The sequence below is a fragment of the Mytilus galloprovincialis genome, chromosome 2 (assembly GCF_965363235.1).
Source record: "Mytilus galloprovincialis chromosome 2, xbMytGall1.hap1.1, whole genome shotgun sequence".
NCBI classification, from domain to species: domain Eukaryota; kingdom Metazoa; phylum Mollusca; class Bivalvia; order Mytilida; family Mytilidae; genus Mytilus; species Mytilus galloprovincialis.
Genome location: NC_134839.1, coordinates 90,189,892 through 90,208,153, shown reverse-complemented (window position 1 = coordinate 90,208,153; position 18,262 = coordinate 90,189,892). Strand labels below are relative to the sequence as shown.

General features: G+C 29.8%; 1 protein-coding gene across 3 annotated transcripts in view; it reads left to right on the top strand.

Annotated features, from left to right (window-relative positions):
* The window catches only part of LOC143064822 (integrin alpha-8-like), a 70,795-nt gene that overhangs the window by 26,306 nt on the left and 26,227 nt on the right, over window positions 1–18,262 (top strand). For 2 of the 3 annotated variants that reach the window (XM_076237948.1, XM_076237949.1), the window contains 11 exons: window positions 2,745–2,806; window positions 4,288–4,336; window positions 4,635–4,721; window positions 9,396–9,440; window positions 10,040–10,083; window positions 10,441–10,494; window positions 13,936–13,988; window positions 15,128–15,227; window positions 16,130–16,241; window positions 16,571–16,668; window positions 17,150–17,237. In XM_076237948.1, the coding sequence (XP_076094063.1) occupies window positions 2,745–2,806; window positions 4,288–4,336; window positions 4,635–4,721; window positions 9,396–9,440; window positions 10,040–10,083; window positions 10,441–10,494; window positions 13,936–13,988; window positions 15,128–15,227; window positions 16,130–16,241; window positions 16,571–16,668; window positions 17,150–17,237 (792 nt within the window). The remainder of the gene's footprint in view (window positions 1–2,744; window positions 2,807–4,287; window positions 4,337–4,634; window positions 4,722–9,395; window positions 9,441–10,039; window positions 10,084–10,440; window positions 10,495–13,935; window positions 13,989–15,127; window positions 15,228–16,129; window positions 16,242–16,570; window positions 16,669–17,149; window positions 17,238–18,262) is intronic. The other variant, XM_076237947.1, reaches the window with a different exon arrangement.

Below are 18,262 nucleotides of genomic sequence, written 5' to 3'. Positions count from 1 at the left end.
ATTTAAAAACAAAAAGCATTTTCCATAAAATAAGTGTTCCTCCTTTCATGTTATAAGTTTATGGTGTAAAGAATCATAAACCAAATATATGTATGCATTTGTCAGTAAATCAGTAACCTTATCTATCAAGTTGTCATAGTTCTCTATGCTTCAGTGATTGGTATTTACCAGTTTGCATGTTATATGAAGTTAAGGTCATAACTCATTTACCAAAGTTCACAGATTACTTTATAGAGATTTTTATTGGATTAAGTTACAAGATTGATTAGCCAGTATTCCATGGTATAGATTTATTTTCTTCCAAACATTGATCTTTTCCGTTGCTGGACATAGAACATGTTGGGAAAATGATTCTTTAAAGTAATTGGCTCCTTTATTTATCTTTTTATGTCCCATTTAATATTAATTATCTGTTATTTTATTGAAAATTTACAATACATTCTCAATATGGTCAAGGCAGTTAGGTATAAAGATACAAGAGATTATATGTTTTCGTAAAATGTTTCTTCTGATAGACCTCACTGAACCATATTGTAATGTGAAAATAAAAATTACATATTTTGTAATTATATTTAAACCACTGCTCCATAGGAGGGTTTATACTGGTTTACATCTCTCCCTCCATTAGACTACGGAAGGAACATTAGAATTGTACCTGTACTTGCATTGACTTTAGTTGTTGGTTTCTACATGTGTCTGTTTTTTTCCAGTTGTGTTTTGTGACTGAATTTGATATAATTTCAACAAGTGTCTGAAAGAAATTAGCAAATTATTTTTGATTCAATTATGCATAGATAATAGTATTGCATATATCAGATATTTATGAATAGAAACAAATATATTTGGGTATAAACAGCCAGATTCATAATTTTGAGGAGACTTATTTTATCATCACAAAGAAGTGAGTAATTTTAGAAAATAATTTATATTAGAATTGACATTTATAGATGATGAATGTCATATTTATGAACTTTGATATTGCTGTGTTGAATGACAATAGTTTTTATAAGAATAATTATAAATTAATCAAATTTTAGAATTGTTGTCTGTGTATTGTTTATATGTTGTGTCCTTTTTATATATCCGTATTTCCTTGTCTTATAAAAATGATATATATATATATATATATAATAGTTGTGTTATGTTGTTTTTGTACCAGTGTTTTGGACATGTTTTTTTTTTTTTTAAAGTGTTAACATATTGGAAGTTGGTTTTTTTTAAAGTGTTAACATATTGGAAGTTGTTTTTTTTAAAGTGTTAACATATTGGAAGTTTTTTTTTTTAAAGTGTTAACATATTGGAAGTTTTTTTTTTTAAAGTGTTAACATATTGGAAAAGTGAGTAACCTCCTTTTACATAGTTTTTGGAAAGGGAAATAATTGTGACAAAGGTAATGATTTATTTAAATGATTTAATTGTCTCCCTTTGGCACATCAATTTTTCTTCTTCAGCTTTGTAAAGGGAGGTAACTCAAATATATTTCCACATTCAGATAATGATAATAATAGATCAGTGACATATAGCATGAATATAGTTGACGAATAGTTATGATATAATGATGAGTCAATTTGATATCGTGCATGGCACTGAAAGTAGATTCAGAACCTATCAAATGAACAGCTACATGCAGCTACAGATTAAGTTTATTGCATATATAGGCAAATTATATTTAGTGTCAAAAACTTGAAAGTATAAAGGACTAAGATTAGAAGCTTTTATCAGTATATAATCAGGCTCTCTGATTGCTACAGGCTGCCATTCTATGCACTTTATACAGAGCTCTAAGAGAGGCACATTTTGTCTATTTCACAACTGGTCATTAAGGGGCTGTTTAGATGTGATTTTCAATTCTAAAGCAGTTTTTTTTTCTATATAATTTTCAGCCATTTAAATTCATCACAAAGCTAAATGTTCCTGCCATAAGTAACTTATCTTGATTTTTTCCCCCTCAATTATGCATAGAAATATTTTGAATTTTATGGACATCGTTGTGATGTTGGTTTACCAAAAACAAATTTTGAAATTAAATGACAAAATGTGCTTAATTTCTTTTACAGTGACTTTACATTCGATCAACTTTGATATCTTATGGCAGTATATATATATTCTTTCTAAGTTTTCTTACAAATTTTTCTGTATTTATTTATTCTATACTTGTAAAGTCACTGACCAGTAATACTTGTGTTGTTCATGTGTAAACCAGAAAGTACATTAGGTACATAACAAAATAGAATAGTCTGAAGTGAATTTACAATTTTAATGTCGAAAGAAGGAAACTCTGAAAGTCAGAGATAATTTATGGCCACTTTTAAAGATAGAACAATGAAGCTGCATACTTCCACCTTTCTGTCCAAATGACACATATAGCACATGAATGTTTATTTTACTGTATCATTCAGCTAGGATATTATAGCCCTTACCAAGATTTTATTGCAATATTTCTTGTTTCTTAGAAAATCTTTTCAACCTTCTGTCTTATTGAATAATTCATTTTTTACCTAAAAGTATCATTGTTTTCCTTATTATTCTTGAACATATTTGTCCTTCACAATTTTCCCTAAATTTTACCAAAAAATATCACACTGTTTGTGTTGAATTTTTTTCTGAGATTTTACACATCCCAAGTTATTTTATTTTTGAGTTTGACCTTATGACCTGAGAATGCACTTTCTGGTTTGTGTTGTCTATACATTATATCCATAGATAGAACGTTAGTATAGACAGAATGCTCCTTCTTGTTTCAGCTAATTGGGGTTTTCATAGACAAGGATTTTGTCAAGCAGGATTCAGTGCTACCTTAGCAAATGTGAGTTAAAGACTTTCACCAATATATGTTTTATGTGGTAAAGGGTTAATCTTAGGAAAATATGGTAGAGTATTCTTGTTCATACCTCTGCTGAGGCATTTATTGAATTCATTCATGAAATGGTTTTACTTCATAATGAAAATAATTGAAATTACAGAAAAATGAAGACATGTCCTACAGTTTTAAGATATGACAGAAAGGAGAAATTTCGATGAGAGCCATATTTGGCCCGATTATTAAGTTCAATGCTTCAAGATAAAAACTCTCTGTTTCCAGTCCTTAAAAATCAAAGAAATTTACCATTTTTCATTGAATTTTCATTGAAAATCAAAATAAGTGATGTCATGTATAAAATGCTAGTATGTGTATTTTCAACAAAAAAGACATATTTCCTTTCTATTCATTATTTTAGCTATGATTCATTGTAATATTAGTCAATAAATCCTAATTTTGAATTTGAGGACATTTTATGGCCTTATGGTATAAATATGCAAAAGTAATTTACTTATATTGTTTGGTGAGATGTTTAGATTCTATGTACGTATATGATAGAGCGAATAAAAAGTAAAAAATACAGACCATTTTCTGTTTCAATTATTTGACTGAACTGTATATGGTTTATCTAAATCACAATATGCAAAAAAAAACAAAAAACATAGGTGTACTTGAATTTAAACTGATTCCTTCATGAATAGCACATGTACAAATAAGAAAAAAAAACCAATTTGATTAAAAATTTCCCCATGTTATCTAAAACAGAAGTAAATATTTTGACTTGCTTTTAGTTCAATGAAAGAAAATTAGGCAAATAACTAGTTTTTTGTAAGATCTTAGATAGTGAAGTTCAAAAGTTATCCTTATCTACTCACGACTTACATTTGAACAGAAAACACATGATATAAACGCATAGTACTTTAAGGACATGAAAACTGAATACAAATTTCTGTCGTATATTAAAATTGAAAAAAGTGATGTTTTGAACACTTCTTTTTCATGGTATTGACTAAATTAAATGTTGATCAATAAAAATTAACTCCCCTTTCTTTATGTGGATACAAATTATATTTAGTTGCTAAAAGGTTTCATTTTTTTCTCATGATTTTTGGTTTGAGATAAACATATTCAGAACTAATACTGTAATAATGTAAACCCACTAATTTTTGCAACTTTCGAGAATAAGAAAATAAGTTTGTGCAAGGATCTTGGATTTTATTTAACTACATCAAGCTAATTTGAAAATGGTCAAATTAATTCTCTGGGAAATGGGCTTGTTAGGACTAAATGCGAAATAAAATATTAGCGAAAACAAGTTTACATTAGGTATTATTATATTTTATTACTTTTTGATCATTATATTTTGTGTATAATGTGCTATTTTTATGATTTAATGAAGATATTTTTATAGACTTGTAATATACATAATATTTCCTATTTTCTTCATTATATTGCTTGAATAATGAAATGTGATTGGCTACTTGTAGAATGGCAACAGGTTGTTGATTGGTGCTCCAGGGGCCTTCTACTGGCAAGGTCAGTATAGATCATCCTAATTTATTATAAAAAAAAAATCCAGTCCTTTTTTCAACGACATTAATATGTAAACAAAATTATACCGAAATTGGAAATTTCCTTTGTAGAAAATCAATCTTAATTTTAAATCTTTCATTATAGTTATAGTGCTTGTATAACAATATTTGGTGTGTATTACAGGGCAAGTGTATAATGTGTACTATAGTGCTTTGTATAACAATATTTGGTGTGTATTACAGGGCAAGTGTATAATGTGTACTATAGTGCTTTGTATAACAATATTTGGTGTGTATTACAGGGCAAGTGTATAATGTGTACTTAGATAAAGGAAACCAAGCTGTATCTACCAAAGAAGGTGGCATGTTATATGATGATTCCTATAGGGGTAAGGATAATAATGAACCTACACAAGGGAGATAACTTAGCTTTATGCAATACTTGATGCAGATCATAAGATGTCAACATCAATTACTTTTCGGAGTCAGAATTGTCTTTGTTCAGGCAGTGACAAGAGGAATAAGCTTGTTATAAAAAAAACAGCAACTCTTTTCTCAAAAAAACTTACAAATAAAAATACTTGTTAGTCATTTACATTTCATTATATCTTACGATCGTAATGGTTAGATTTTTTTGTGAAAAGAGACTTTGATATGTTACAATATGTGAGGGAAGCTGCAGAATAATGTTTATGAAATTAAAAAAAACCACATTCACATGTAGGTGTTATTACCTGATAGAAATTTACTCTGATTAACATTTATGATGTGTCACTGTTGCTGTACATGCATGACATGATGGAGGGTTTACATAGTGTAGAGAAATTTATATTACACATAAGTCTAGTGGGATGATCTCAATAGCTTTCAAACTGTTTATTTTAAATGATTGATATCTTTTCTTAAATAATGACTAGCATTTTATTGAAATTATGTGATATAATGACTGATTTCTTCACTTCTATTACTACTGATATGACTTTAAATCCAATTAAGCCCAAATAAGTTTGATATTTAAAGGGAAACTTCGCAAAAAAATCAAAAATTGATATTATGTCCATTCTGTATAAAAAGGCTCAAATTTATAGATATTAAAGTTTTATTCCGCTAGATAAGAGATCAACATCGATTTTAAAATTTGAGTATCAATTTTCTACGCTCCGCCATCTTGTCATCTTCTACGATTGTAATCACGATATGTCTATAAAACACAAAGGACCAAAACTACAGTAACCGATGTAGTCGTAATTGCGTGTCGATATCTTGTCAATCGTACGATTGTTTATCTGACTAACTATAAACTTGATACGGAAAATGTTCTTATTTTTTTTTAAATGACCATTATCATATATCTGTTATTTTTAAACTGTTTAAAATATTGGAATTAGTTAAAGAGTCACAGTTCAAATAATAAATAAGTGTTCCGTGAAAATTGTTTTCAAAAATCTAATTCGTTCATAATTCTTTAAAGTAATAAACTTTATTCAAATAAATTCGGATCTTTCCTCATCTGATCACCAGCATGGCTAAAGGTATTACTCCCAAAGGTATTGTGAGGGGTGTGAGGACTCAGGTGACACGTCCGGGTATTCAAGCGATTTCCTGTCGGGCTTGCAAGTTCATGCATCGTTTCACTTCTGTAGGTATTGATCAGTGTACACGGCAGACTTATAACTTTCCATTTTGAACTATCAGGTGTATAATACACATCTCTGTCTTGTGTGTCCGAAAGTGATATGATGCCAATAATTTAACTCGTACGCTTGTTTATAAATAACATTTCTGGTGTAAAGAATATTATTTATGAAAATATAAAAAATACCACAAAAAAAAAAAAAGATTTGAAGAAATAAAAATCTATATACATATTTTTTCCGAGGGTTAATTTGGGAAAATGTAATTTGTCAATTATAGTAAAGGGCAGACTGGTACATACCAAAAATATTGATTTAAAAAATGTACGCACTTGTCGATGTTGGCTTATACGCCTGGATAGAAAGTTACGGAACTATAGTGCAATTTAAAATATATACATGTATCAGACTATATTGTATACCAAAAGAAGAAGAAGAAGAAGAAGAAGAAGAGAACCAGTTTGATTTAAATACAGGTCGATATATATCTTGCTTTGGTTCATCGAAGTTATGAACATAGTAAAATCCCAGTTTTATGTATCAATTAGATTGTTCTCGAATAAAGGAAGAAATTCGTCATCATCACAATTGTTCCGACATTCATGTAAAATATATGCAACTGGACGTACACTAATAATCCCAAAGGGGTGTGAGTATTTTCTAGGAAAACTATTGAGTATTAAAGTTTCAAATCAATTTCGGGATTTATTTTCTTTCTTGCCGTGATATGATAGCAATTTAAAGAATAAACTGCTTGTTCGCTTTAGCGGTATCAGAGACATGTATATATGTCTCTGGCGGTATTCTTGCCAGTTGAACAGCCTTATAAGTTACATTCAAAAATAGGGAAAGATGACATAAAATTCGCGGTCTTTTGTTTTTGAACATCGTTGGTCAAATAGATAGAGTATTATACGTTGTGAGACGAGGACTATTTCAACAAATACTATAAATACAAATGGAAGTTTTCGTTTTTTGCAATTTGAGAGTAAATGATGTATCAAACGTTCAAGAATACGCATGTAAAATGTGTCACTGGATATAAAAAAAAATCAATCTCAAAACCTACTTCCGTATGGAACTTCCCCTTTCAGTGACCTGCAAATTTAACAGATGATACACTTTATAAGATTTGCATGTCCAACAACGACCCACTACTCTACATGTGTTACTGACAGCCTAAGATAGTAATTCTTCTGTTAGGTCAATTCTCTTTCGAACAATACCAGAAAACATGGAAAATAAGTTCTTTAAATTTTGACTCTGGAATTAACACCATTTTTTCGTGCGACAAACTTTATTTCTGGCGATGAGCAGACATGGACGGAAAACAATAAACAGATAGGTTTAATATTTGTTCATTCATTTAACATGTATAATATGAATACGATTGTACTTAAAAAAAACTTATATAGTTAGTTTCAAGAACAACCGGGTTCAGACAAACTGTTATGAAATCGATGCTGTTACTTATGCATTCACCCAATTCAATATTACGATCAAAGAGAGTAAATTAGTGGCAACATAGACATTCCGTTAATAACGGCATAAGTATGCAGTTAGTACACGAACACCAATCTGTGTTTTAAAAACTAGCGATGGTTGCTAAGGATATCTTGATTTCGGGAACTTTCTGCAGCTTCCATTTTATGGAGCTGTTCTTCGGTATACCCTGGCTCTAGTGCGTACCCAATATGACCATACTCGTCAAAATCTGACTCTTTTGACTGACTGGAACCACTGTTATAGTACTATCATTCTCCGAACAAGATATTTTTATTTATGATTTTATGATAAATTTTTGGACCATATATAAACTGTTCTATAAAAACAAGCACGCAAAAATCATAAGATAGAAATATAAGTAATATGTGAGTAAAGTTAATTGAATCATTTAAGTTAATATCTTTTGGGCTCGAATGTAGTTAACTAATAAATGTGTTTTATAGGATAGCTCAAATCCTCATCCAAATAATATAATCTAGTATATGTAATAAAACCCTTCCTACTACACCGAGTTTTAATGCCAAGCGGTAGACATATTTTAGGTACCAATTAAGTAATTGAATGAGTAATAGATAACAATAATTAATCATGAATGTGCAAAGATTTAAAAACAAAAGTATTTTTCTTTGTTCGTACATATTATACTCCGCTTCGGTAGATTTATCTACTTATCTTCAGATAGTTTCAGATATACATTAATACATGGCTTTCAAAAGTCTAAATGTAAGTGTTCTCGTACATTTTTTGCCTAATAAAGAAAATCAAAATGCTTTGGTAAAGCTATTTCTAATTCCCCCTTTTTAATGAGACATACATCAAGGACAAGAGGTGTATATCATTTCATTCTGACACATGAATTAAGTTTACGGTCTTAACCGAAAATTGTTTAAATTTTATTACTTAGTAAATTAATTTATTTGAATTGAAATAAATGATACAGCAAATATAATTAAATAATTCCACGGCGATCTATTTTTATTTGTAACAAACTTGAAACTTAAATTAGTATTATAGATGTGTATATTGAATGCTCCCTTGTTTTATAATCCACTGATCCGAATAGACAGTCACACCTGGCAAGGTGTGCCCTAGAGGCGTGGTTAAATACCGAAGTGCAAATAACAATTTATCTTTCAACAAGCCATCTAAGAGTATTCAATTTGCCACAGAACCGTGAATACACACATCGTATAAATCTAGTCAAAGCAGAGATAGTAAATGGTCAATAAGAGTACACCAACATATTGTCTTTACAGATTATTGTACTTTAATTTGTTCACCTCATATATCAGTCCGAAAATGCATTAATTAATAAATTTATAACTTTTTTGGTTGTCTACTAAAATAATTCGAATATATACGTTTAACATAGAAAATTTATCTCATGAATGTGTACAATTGCACGTCTGTGCGTCTTATCTTCTTATTATCGGATGTTTATTAGATAAACCATAAGTCATCGGCGCGCTTACGATTACGTTTAAATATCATTAAAAACCAAGACTTTTACTGATTGTATTTTAAATCCCGGCATGCAAAAACCAGGAGAAAACGTCACGACCTACAGGAAGTAGTTAAAAAAATTTCATTCATTGTTGAATTTCTCCTTTATTACTGGACATATAGCGATAAAACTTTGTGAATATATATATTTTGTCATAATGAACATATTTAAACCATAAGTAAAAAATCGCGAATTTTCCCTTTAACAGTACATGTATCTGTATTCTTTAGCTTTGTTCAAATATTTTTCAAATTATGTAAGATGTAATGGTAAATGTATTATTTTAAGTTTGATGTATTGTCCTGAACATGCATGAAATATTTGCCACTAGACGTTAAGCAACCAACAATCAATAAGTTAGATGTAAACCTAGAAATTTGATTAATAAAACAGCTAATCATTTTTTTGTATACTATTAGGATATTCTTCTGCTGTGGGGAATTTTAATGAAGATGCTGACCAGGGTAAGTCAATCGAATTAACCTTTACTTTTCAATAACAATAACAATATACTTTATTTGGAAACACTCATACACATAATTACATGTGCAACATAATTTTAATTGGTTTCAGCAATCTTGGAAAAAACCTGAAAAAAAAAAATTAAAAATAGATAACTGGAATTTCTCAAATTCAAGACTATAAGTGGCTTTTCTTGAAATTCAGAGCATTTAGCATTATATGTAAAAAAAATAATAAGATGTTTAATTGCCAAGGAGACAACGCTCTACAAGAGACCAAATGGACACGATAATTAACAACTATAGGTCATGGTACAGCCTTCTGATTTAGGGATAGGCACATACAGAATGTAGCAGGGTTATACTAATTTGAAGGCACCAACCCCCTCTTACCAGGAACAGTTTTGTAACAGTACAACATAAGAACAAACTATAAATAAAACAGTTGAAAAAGGTTTATCTCATCAGATAGAAACAAAATAGAATAAATCTGACAAAAAAACCCAGGATGGACTTGGACAGGTACATAACAACACTAAGAACAGGTCTGAGAGTATAATATAACTGTTGAAGTATCAACAACAATTTCCTTTTTGTTTCAGAATATATTGTTGGAGTGCCTAGAGCAGAACTTCTACGAGGACAGGTAATTATGTAATGAATGTCATCTTCAGCTTTATTTTAGTTCATGGACCACAATCACAAAATGTTTTGATTATTAAAATTTTGTGAAAACTGATATAAGTATGTATTATCAGAAGATTGCAGGGAATGGCATAACATTACATATTAGATTAATGACTAAATGTGCAAAAAATGCTTTGTAAGGGTCGGTTAAGAACTAACAAATATCATATTTTAATTTCGTAAATTAAGTAATTTATGTATTTACTTAAGCTTTATTGAGCTTCTTTAAAGTAAATAAAACCACAGATTTTCCTCATCAAAAGACAGTAATTGTGTTGAATATCTTACACAGAGCATCTATGTTAATGTTTTTCAGATAACAATCTACAAACAAGATCTAGTTATCATTAGAAATATAACAGGAGAACAGGTGAGTAACCAGTGGCATGATGTAAAAGTCTCTGACTGCTAACTTGAAGGTCAGTTACACAGCTAATTAAAAGAGTGTTTGGCTATATCTTTTCATACCAGTAACTTGTTTGCATCAAGTGAGGTAGTTCCTGGATGATTTTTTTCATCAGTTTGCCTGAATCTCAGTGAAACTTCCCAAATCATTGCCAATGACATTCATCAAAAGTCATAATGAAGGTCAAGGTTACATGGGTAGTAGATATAATAATTATTACCCATGACATTGAATGTCAGATTGATAGAGGTATTTTTTTTTAAACAATTGAATAATTTCAGAGCAACAAAATCTTGGGATATTCAATAAATTTGAAAAGGTTGATGGAGTATTAATTTAGTTCCACTAGTTTAAGGTCTGCTACAATAAATGGTTTAACAAGTTCATCTGAATAGAAAAAGTAAAGCTAGTGTATTTTGATTGTAATATCAGTATTCCATCAATCATAATATATAATTTGAAAATCACAAGGATAGACAAAGAATAATTGTCTTCCTCTCCTAGAATTTATCCTTAAATTGGATTTTTTTCTTGGCAAGTTTGATTGTGGTTACAAGTTATGGTGTAGATGAACCTTTAGTGAATTGATGATTTTTCATTTGGTGTTTTTGTATAAAACCAATTAATTCAGTAATGGAGTTTGCTGTTACTTTAAATAATAAGAGATATATACCATTCATATTTCTAAAGGAAGCACTTAGCTTGCCTTTTTCACAGTGTTGAATTGATCTCTATAAACTGTGGCCTTGTCATCTTAAAACTGGATAAAGTTGAAGTTCAACTATATCCTCTTTTATGTTAGAAGTGTTCTCATTAGAAAATTAATGTAATTTAATACTAGTTTTGAATTTAAATAAGATTAATTACATGCAGTAAGACAGATATACATATTCAGTATATAAGTTTGGAAATTGTCCAGAACTTGTTACTTAATTTTCTGTTTATGATAGACTTGTGTTAGGTAATCAGTTACAGGCTGATGATGCAAAATAATCAAACAAAGTCACTGGATTTCTAGAAGAAAGGAATCTGTGTTTCATTATACAGCCAATTTTATGAGGAAGAAGTTTTCTATAGGAATTTTAATAGCCCTCTTCTAATACAAAGAAATTATCAGTTAGATTCTTTACCTAGATTTATTTAATGGGTATTTTCTTTGGAAATATTAAGAAAATGTTTTGATTAATTGTTGTAATGGTGCCTAAAATAAATTCTCTAAATTAAACTTGAGAAATTAAGAGAATATAAGTTGTTGAAAGATTAAAGTAACACTTAAACCAATTTGATTAAGTACATGTTTTCAATATATTCACAATGGGAACTACCTTTTTTTTCTCTTCATTTTTGCAAAGAAAATTATGTTGATTAATTATCATTAAATGTTTAGTAGACAATTTTGACCCATCTCCTCATTCACCTCCTTGTCTCCAGTCAAATTTCTGAACCACCTTACTACAGTCACTTCTAATAAGGAATGCTTAGCGAAGTGGAGTCATTGGAGATAAGATTGTTGTGTCAAAGACTTTGAAAGGTGTGTGGCATCAGTAATTTGTGGTAGAAATCCCAGATATTTGGTTGAGAACTTTTCTTTGTGTACTGCTCGAGTTCATTATCAGATTTTCCTTATTTTTGGTAGTGTTATGTTTAATAGTATAATGGAAAGTTGATAGTAAGATTATAGATAGATGCTGTAGGAGAAAGGGTAACCACCTCACACAAAAAACTGTATAGTATATCTGCATTAGTGATATTTTTATTGTTATTTATTTGGATACCTGTTTACTGAACAAGACATATCTACTGACAGACATCTTTAACGACTTGGCACCAAGAATCTTTATTTATGGATCATTGTAGATTCTTAGGTTATTTATAGAATAATTCTGTCATTCTTCATGATGTAATACTACAACTATCTATTGTACTATTATACTTTTTTCATGTTGGAGAAATGTATGTGAAACAACAATCTTCTCAGAAACAAGCAACTATCATTGAAATGGCTGTTAATCATCTCGGTATCAAAGTTGTCTCATTGGCAATCATACATTTGGACCACATCTTATGATTACGATTACTATTGTTTTGTAATGATTTGAAATTTGTCTGTATATAAGATACTTTATTTTCCAAATTGTAGATATATATATATATCTAAAAAAATTCTAATTACATAAACTTAAATAAAGCTCTACCTTAGAAATGTTGTTAGGCGCCACTATTCACAAATACAGGTTGAAATTGACCAACTTCATTTAGTCTTTCTACCTAACATGATGATATATATATGGTATCTGTGTTACATGGACACATTCTGTTTGTATTTGCATAAATATTAAGGCTCTGCTACAACAGAATATTTTGGTTTTATAAAGCCTACTATACTTTCATCAATAATGAAATGTGCAGAATTCATAATTTTCTGTATAAAAGATAAGTAAATATCAGTATCTTTGTAGGTCAACTTAAAATAGCAGATTATTAAGTCAGAATCAGGAATTCAGCATTGAAATTAATCTATATAACAGCTTTCTGTAATAAATACTTATCTTAAGTGATGCAATTTAGCTGAATAGCAGTTTTTCTCAATACAAAAATTAAGTGCTTTTAACATCAATCTTTCACTATTTAATGTGTATTCAGTGTTTTTCAAAGAGAATGAGATGATTTTTGGAGAGGACCGTACACCTTCAAATTTTTTATTTCTCAAAATGTGTTGAACACAGATGATTATGGTCCTCAGTTACTGAAAAGTCTTGAATCTAGTCTGCCATCTGTTTGTTATCTTTTATAATAAATATGTTTCCTTCATATTCATTGAATTGATTGCCACATTTGAAATAAAATTGAAAAATAACATCAAAGCTCTTTGTTATCAGCTGCAAAATTTGTCCTAAATACTTGAGTTCCCTCAGTGGCAAATCAAGAAATTTCCTATAGAGGGACCTACTGACTGCTCTAAGATAGGACCCGCTCCAGTCATGCTTCCGTGATTCCATATAAAATCAACCAATTTTTTCCTACCTATGTCCCTTGTTAAAATGAATGCTTGAATTGATATGCAGAACGTTTCATCAAAACCCCAGTCACCACCCAATACAGATGATTAATTAAATTTTTAAATGTATCAACTGGCCTAAGTGAAGAATACTAAACATCATGCTGCATAGCAAGCTATAAAAGGTCCAGACATGACAAACATAAAACAATTTAAATGAAAAAACTAACTACCTGATTTATATACAAAGTTATGAACTAAAAGTATAAATGGTATACACCAACATGTTTATTAAACATTAAAACAGACTGTAACTCACAGAAACCAGTTGTAAATTGATATACATTGTATTATAATAACTACATGTATTATTGTTTATATATGCTTAATGTTTTTGTCTTGTTTAGGTTGGAGCCTACTTTGGTTATGCCTTAGCTGTACAGGACTTGGATGGTAACAAGTAAGTATGAATTTTACAACAGACTGAACTTGAAGAGGCTTGAAAGTTAAAGCTTGGGTTGCAGACACATTTGTCTATAAACACACAAGCACCAGTTTCACACAGAGCAACCAATTGAAGTCTTGCCCATGAATGTAACAGAGCTCAACATGTTTGTAATCATTCAAGTCTCCTCTCTTCCGGCACAGTGTTGTAACAGAAAAACATAAGAACAAACTTTAAAAAATAGGATTGGCTTGACTAACTTAATTGGCAAGAAGCTCAAACAAATAACTAACATATAGACAAAATACACAAATTTCTGATCTAAGAGTACACATAGTTACTGAGAGCCAATTACATGTAGTAGACTAAAGACTTTTGAAAATGTTATAGCAGTTTAAGAAGAATTAGTTGGAAGCATAGCTTATTAAATGTTAAATGATTGAGTAGTCACAAGTTGGTATATAATCTCATAACAACAATGTATACAGAAATGAGATGTTCAAAGACTTATGGTTCCATTAAAATGTTGGTCTTTGTTTTGTTAATGCATTGCCTATAACATTCTTATTATGTTATTCTACTAATACATTTAAGTTAATGTTTTATCAAAGCAGAAATAAATGTTATAAAGCAATAAATTGCCTGGAATTTTGATGTTCCTGCCAGATTGTGTAAGATGTGGGAATCTTACTGATATTATGTAATATACATAAACATATGGCGTAATCAGCTGATGTGTACTACAAAATTTTTCTGGGAGATATTTGATCTTAGTTTAAATATTTTTTGTGAGAAATTGTTTATATTAATGGTATTACTTAGATTCGTTTGATGATGAATTAACAAATTAAGCATATTAACTATTCAACCTGTTAAGATTACAAACAATTTTCAGGTAAGAGGAACAAATTTTGGCCAAGTCCTTGAAACTTGTTGTAAAAATTGAATTGTATGTTAAATCTTTGTGGCATACAGGTAATCGACACAGGTAGGATGACTTACTATGAAATGATTACCGGTAGTAGGGATGAGCCACTGTAGTAGGTAGATATTAGATAGCTTTAAATATAATTTAACCTATTTCACAGTCAATACATGATTTAAGTATATTTTAACAATGTGCACACTCTAATCTTTCCCATTTTTTTTTGCAGCCTTGATGATATTATTGTTGGAGCACCACTGTATTCAAATTACACCTCTGTACATAGCTATGATACTGGGAGAGTCTATGTGTACTACCAAAATAGACAGGTTAGTGTATTTCCTGATATATGTGTTGCCGTGGTACCCTGTAGATTTCACTAGGAATAGGCTTTGTAAGGCAAATACATAAATGCCATATATTTCTCTGTTATTATTGGACCTGAGGTAAATACTGTATGGTTATACAGTGAAACCTGTCTAAACTGAACCTCTTCAGGACTTTAGATTTTGTTTCTGATTTGACAGATGTTGGTTCAATCAGGTTCACATTTGGTATGACTAGAATTAGGAACATGTTTGGTTACGAGAGGTTTTCAGTTTATGCAAGATAGGTTTAGACAGGTTTCACTGGACAAGTATATTATATAATTTTTAATAAAGATTTCTAAAGCAAATCACTGTAGAAAGTTTCATACAGGTATATTTTTGCATTATTCACAATCACTTAAAATGTGCAAAACATTTGCCACACAAACAATTTGTAGAATGCATAATTTCATACCTGCCAACTGTCACTATTTGCGGGGGATTTCCCCCATGAAAGCACCCAAATGGAAACTTTGTAAGAGCAATTTCGTGTACAATTTTAAACAAAACAGTTAATTTTACAATGCTATAGGCTTTAATAGTGTGAATAAGCCAAAAAACAACATTAATATACATTTGAAGGCCTCCTTGAAGGTTTTTTAGAATTATAAGATCCATCTTTCACGCAGAACCCCCATGGGGATTTTGAAAAGTTGGCAGGTATGTAATTTTTCTACAGTTATAGTGTGGGTGGCATATTTATTGTTCAATAACTGCAGAGAAAGTTTAAGCATCAACTGGGGAAAATAAGAACCTGTGAAAATTATTTACATTTACATTGCAATCTGTATTTATGTTTTAGTATGTTTTTCATATGAAATCTTGGCCTGGCTCTATGTGATAAGAAAGTGGTTTATTTTCAGAGAGAATTTAATCCAAAGAAACGATATGATATATTAGAAGGACAAGATGCTAAATCTCGGTTTGGAGCTGCTTTAACAGGACTTGGTGATATAAATTATGATGGTTATAAAGGTTAGATATTAGATTTAAAAAGAAAAACATACATAAAAACATTATCTTTGAAAAGAATACTTAATTTTAGTTTAGTTCTTAAACTTTTCTGTTTACATTCATGTTTGATCAGGATTTTTTTTGAAGAGTACTTTTCTTTTTGGCACAATTGTATGCAATTATATTTAAATTTCCATCTAGAAGTATATAACTTCTGAGATTCATTTTGCTTAACATAATAATACATTATGAATGATTTTTTTTTAATTAAATAATGTTTTACAAGATAGAAAACTTACACCAAAGACATATAAATGGCTTCATTTATTTAAAGGCAATTACTATTTCAGATTTAGCCGTAGGAGCACCATACGGGGGCAAAGAAGGGAAAGGAGCAATATACATATACCATGGTTCTATGAAAGGAATTTTAACACAAGTTTCACAAGTAAGTTTATTTCCAGATCATTAATGGTTAAAGAGAAACCTACAGATGTGTTAACTTATATTGATTTGATTTGGTCAAAAAAGCAAAATATCAGCAATTGCCATCATCTCTGAACGGTTTCTTAACTCTTCTCTTCGATTTCAACCAAACTTAAATGATCCTTAAGGTGTCTGGTATTGAGTTTGAAATTTTATTGGGATGTAAAAGAGTGGTATGAAGTGCCTGGAAGTGCTTCATTATGTGCAATTTTTTGTGGAAGAATGTGTTATTATGAATGTAACATTTCATTTTGATATGAAGGCTAATTTTTGAATGACATACAATTTTTGTTAGCAAATCAAAATAACTGATTTTGGTGAAACATACATGAAATGTAATTATTTGGACTTTGTGGTGTATGCAGTATTCCAAAATTATTTCAACTCTTTCCTCTATATAGTATTTCCCAATTGATTAATACATATTTTTTTTATCATTGAAGGTCATACATGGAGCTGATTTTCCATCTGTTAAAAGTTTTGGATTTTCATTGTCTGGAGGACTTGACTTAGACAAAAACCAGTATCCAGGTAGTTTGAATTTATTATTTAATAAATTGTTATTCAGAAAAAACTTAACACATATACACCACTGGTATATTAAAAGGGCAACAATGTTGACAACTTAACAGCATGTTCACTACAGGCTTGTTAAAACGATATCAACTTAAACAACTTTTAAAAACTCATGTATTACAGGTATATTAAAAATACATCAACTTTGACAACTTAAACACTTGTACACTGCAGATATACTAAAATGACATCAACTTAAACAACTTAAGGAGGCTCGCGGGTATAAGATTTTCAGAAAAAAATTAAACATTAATTTTTCATTACAAATTTTATTGATTACCTTAAGTAGCTGTTACTTTATCATATGGTACAAAAATCATTCTAAAAAATCAATTCGTGTTGGCCCCAGCGGACTTTTAAAATGTAGATGCCATTGAAAAAGCTTCAAATTATCTCCCTTTGGTGCAAAAATGCCATTTTTTGGCATAAAAATTGAAATATCTTTTTTAACTCGTCGGTGACCTATATTTTTTATTGTTGTTTTCGAATAAGCTGTACATAGACTAAATAATTGTAAAATTTTAGCGATTTCTGTAATTTGGTTATTTTTTTATTTCGATATTGCCGCTATTTCTCCTATTAGTTCAACAGAAAAAAAGGACATTTACAAAAATGTATGCTCCTTTCGAAGGCAGATTGTGAGCGTAAATGAACGGTGACCCCATTTTTTTATTTCATTTTTCTATTAAGTATAAGATAAAGTTCATTTATAGAAAAATATAGAGAAATCCTATATTAAATAAAAAATTTCATTTAGACCCGCGAGCCCCCTTAAACACATGTACACTACAGGTATATTTAAAAGGCTCAACTTAGAAAACTTAAACACATACACTTCAGGTTTTTAAAAATATATTAACTTAGACAACTTAAACACATACACTTCAGTTTTTTAAAAACACTTAGACATTTGAAGTAATTTTTTGCCAAACATTATTGTCACAAATCTGCTTGTTTTAAAACGAAAAAATATTCCTATG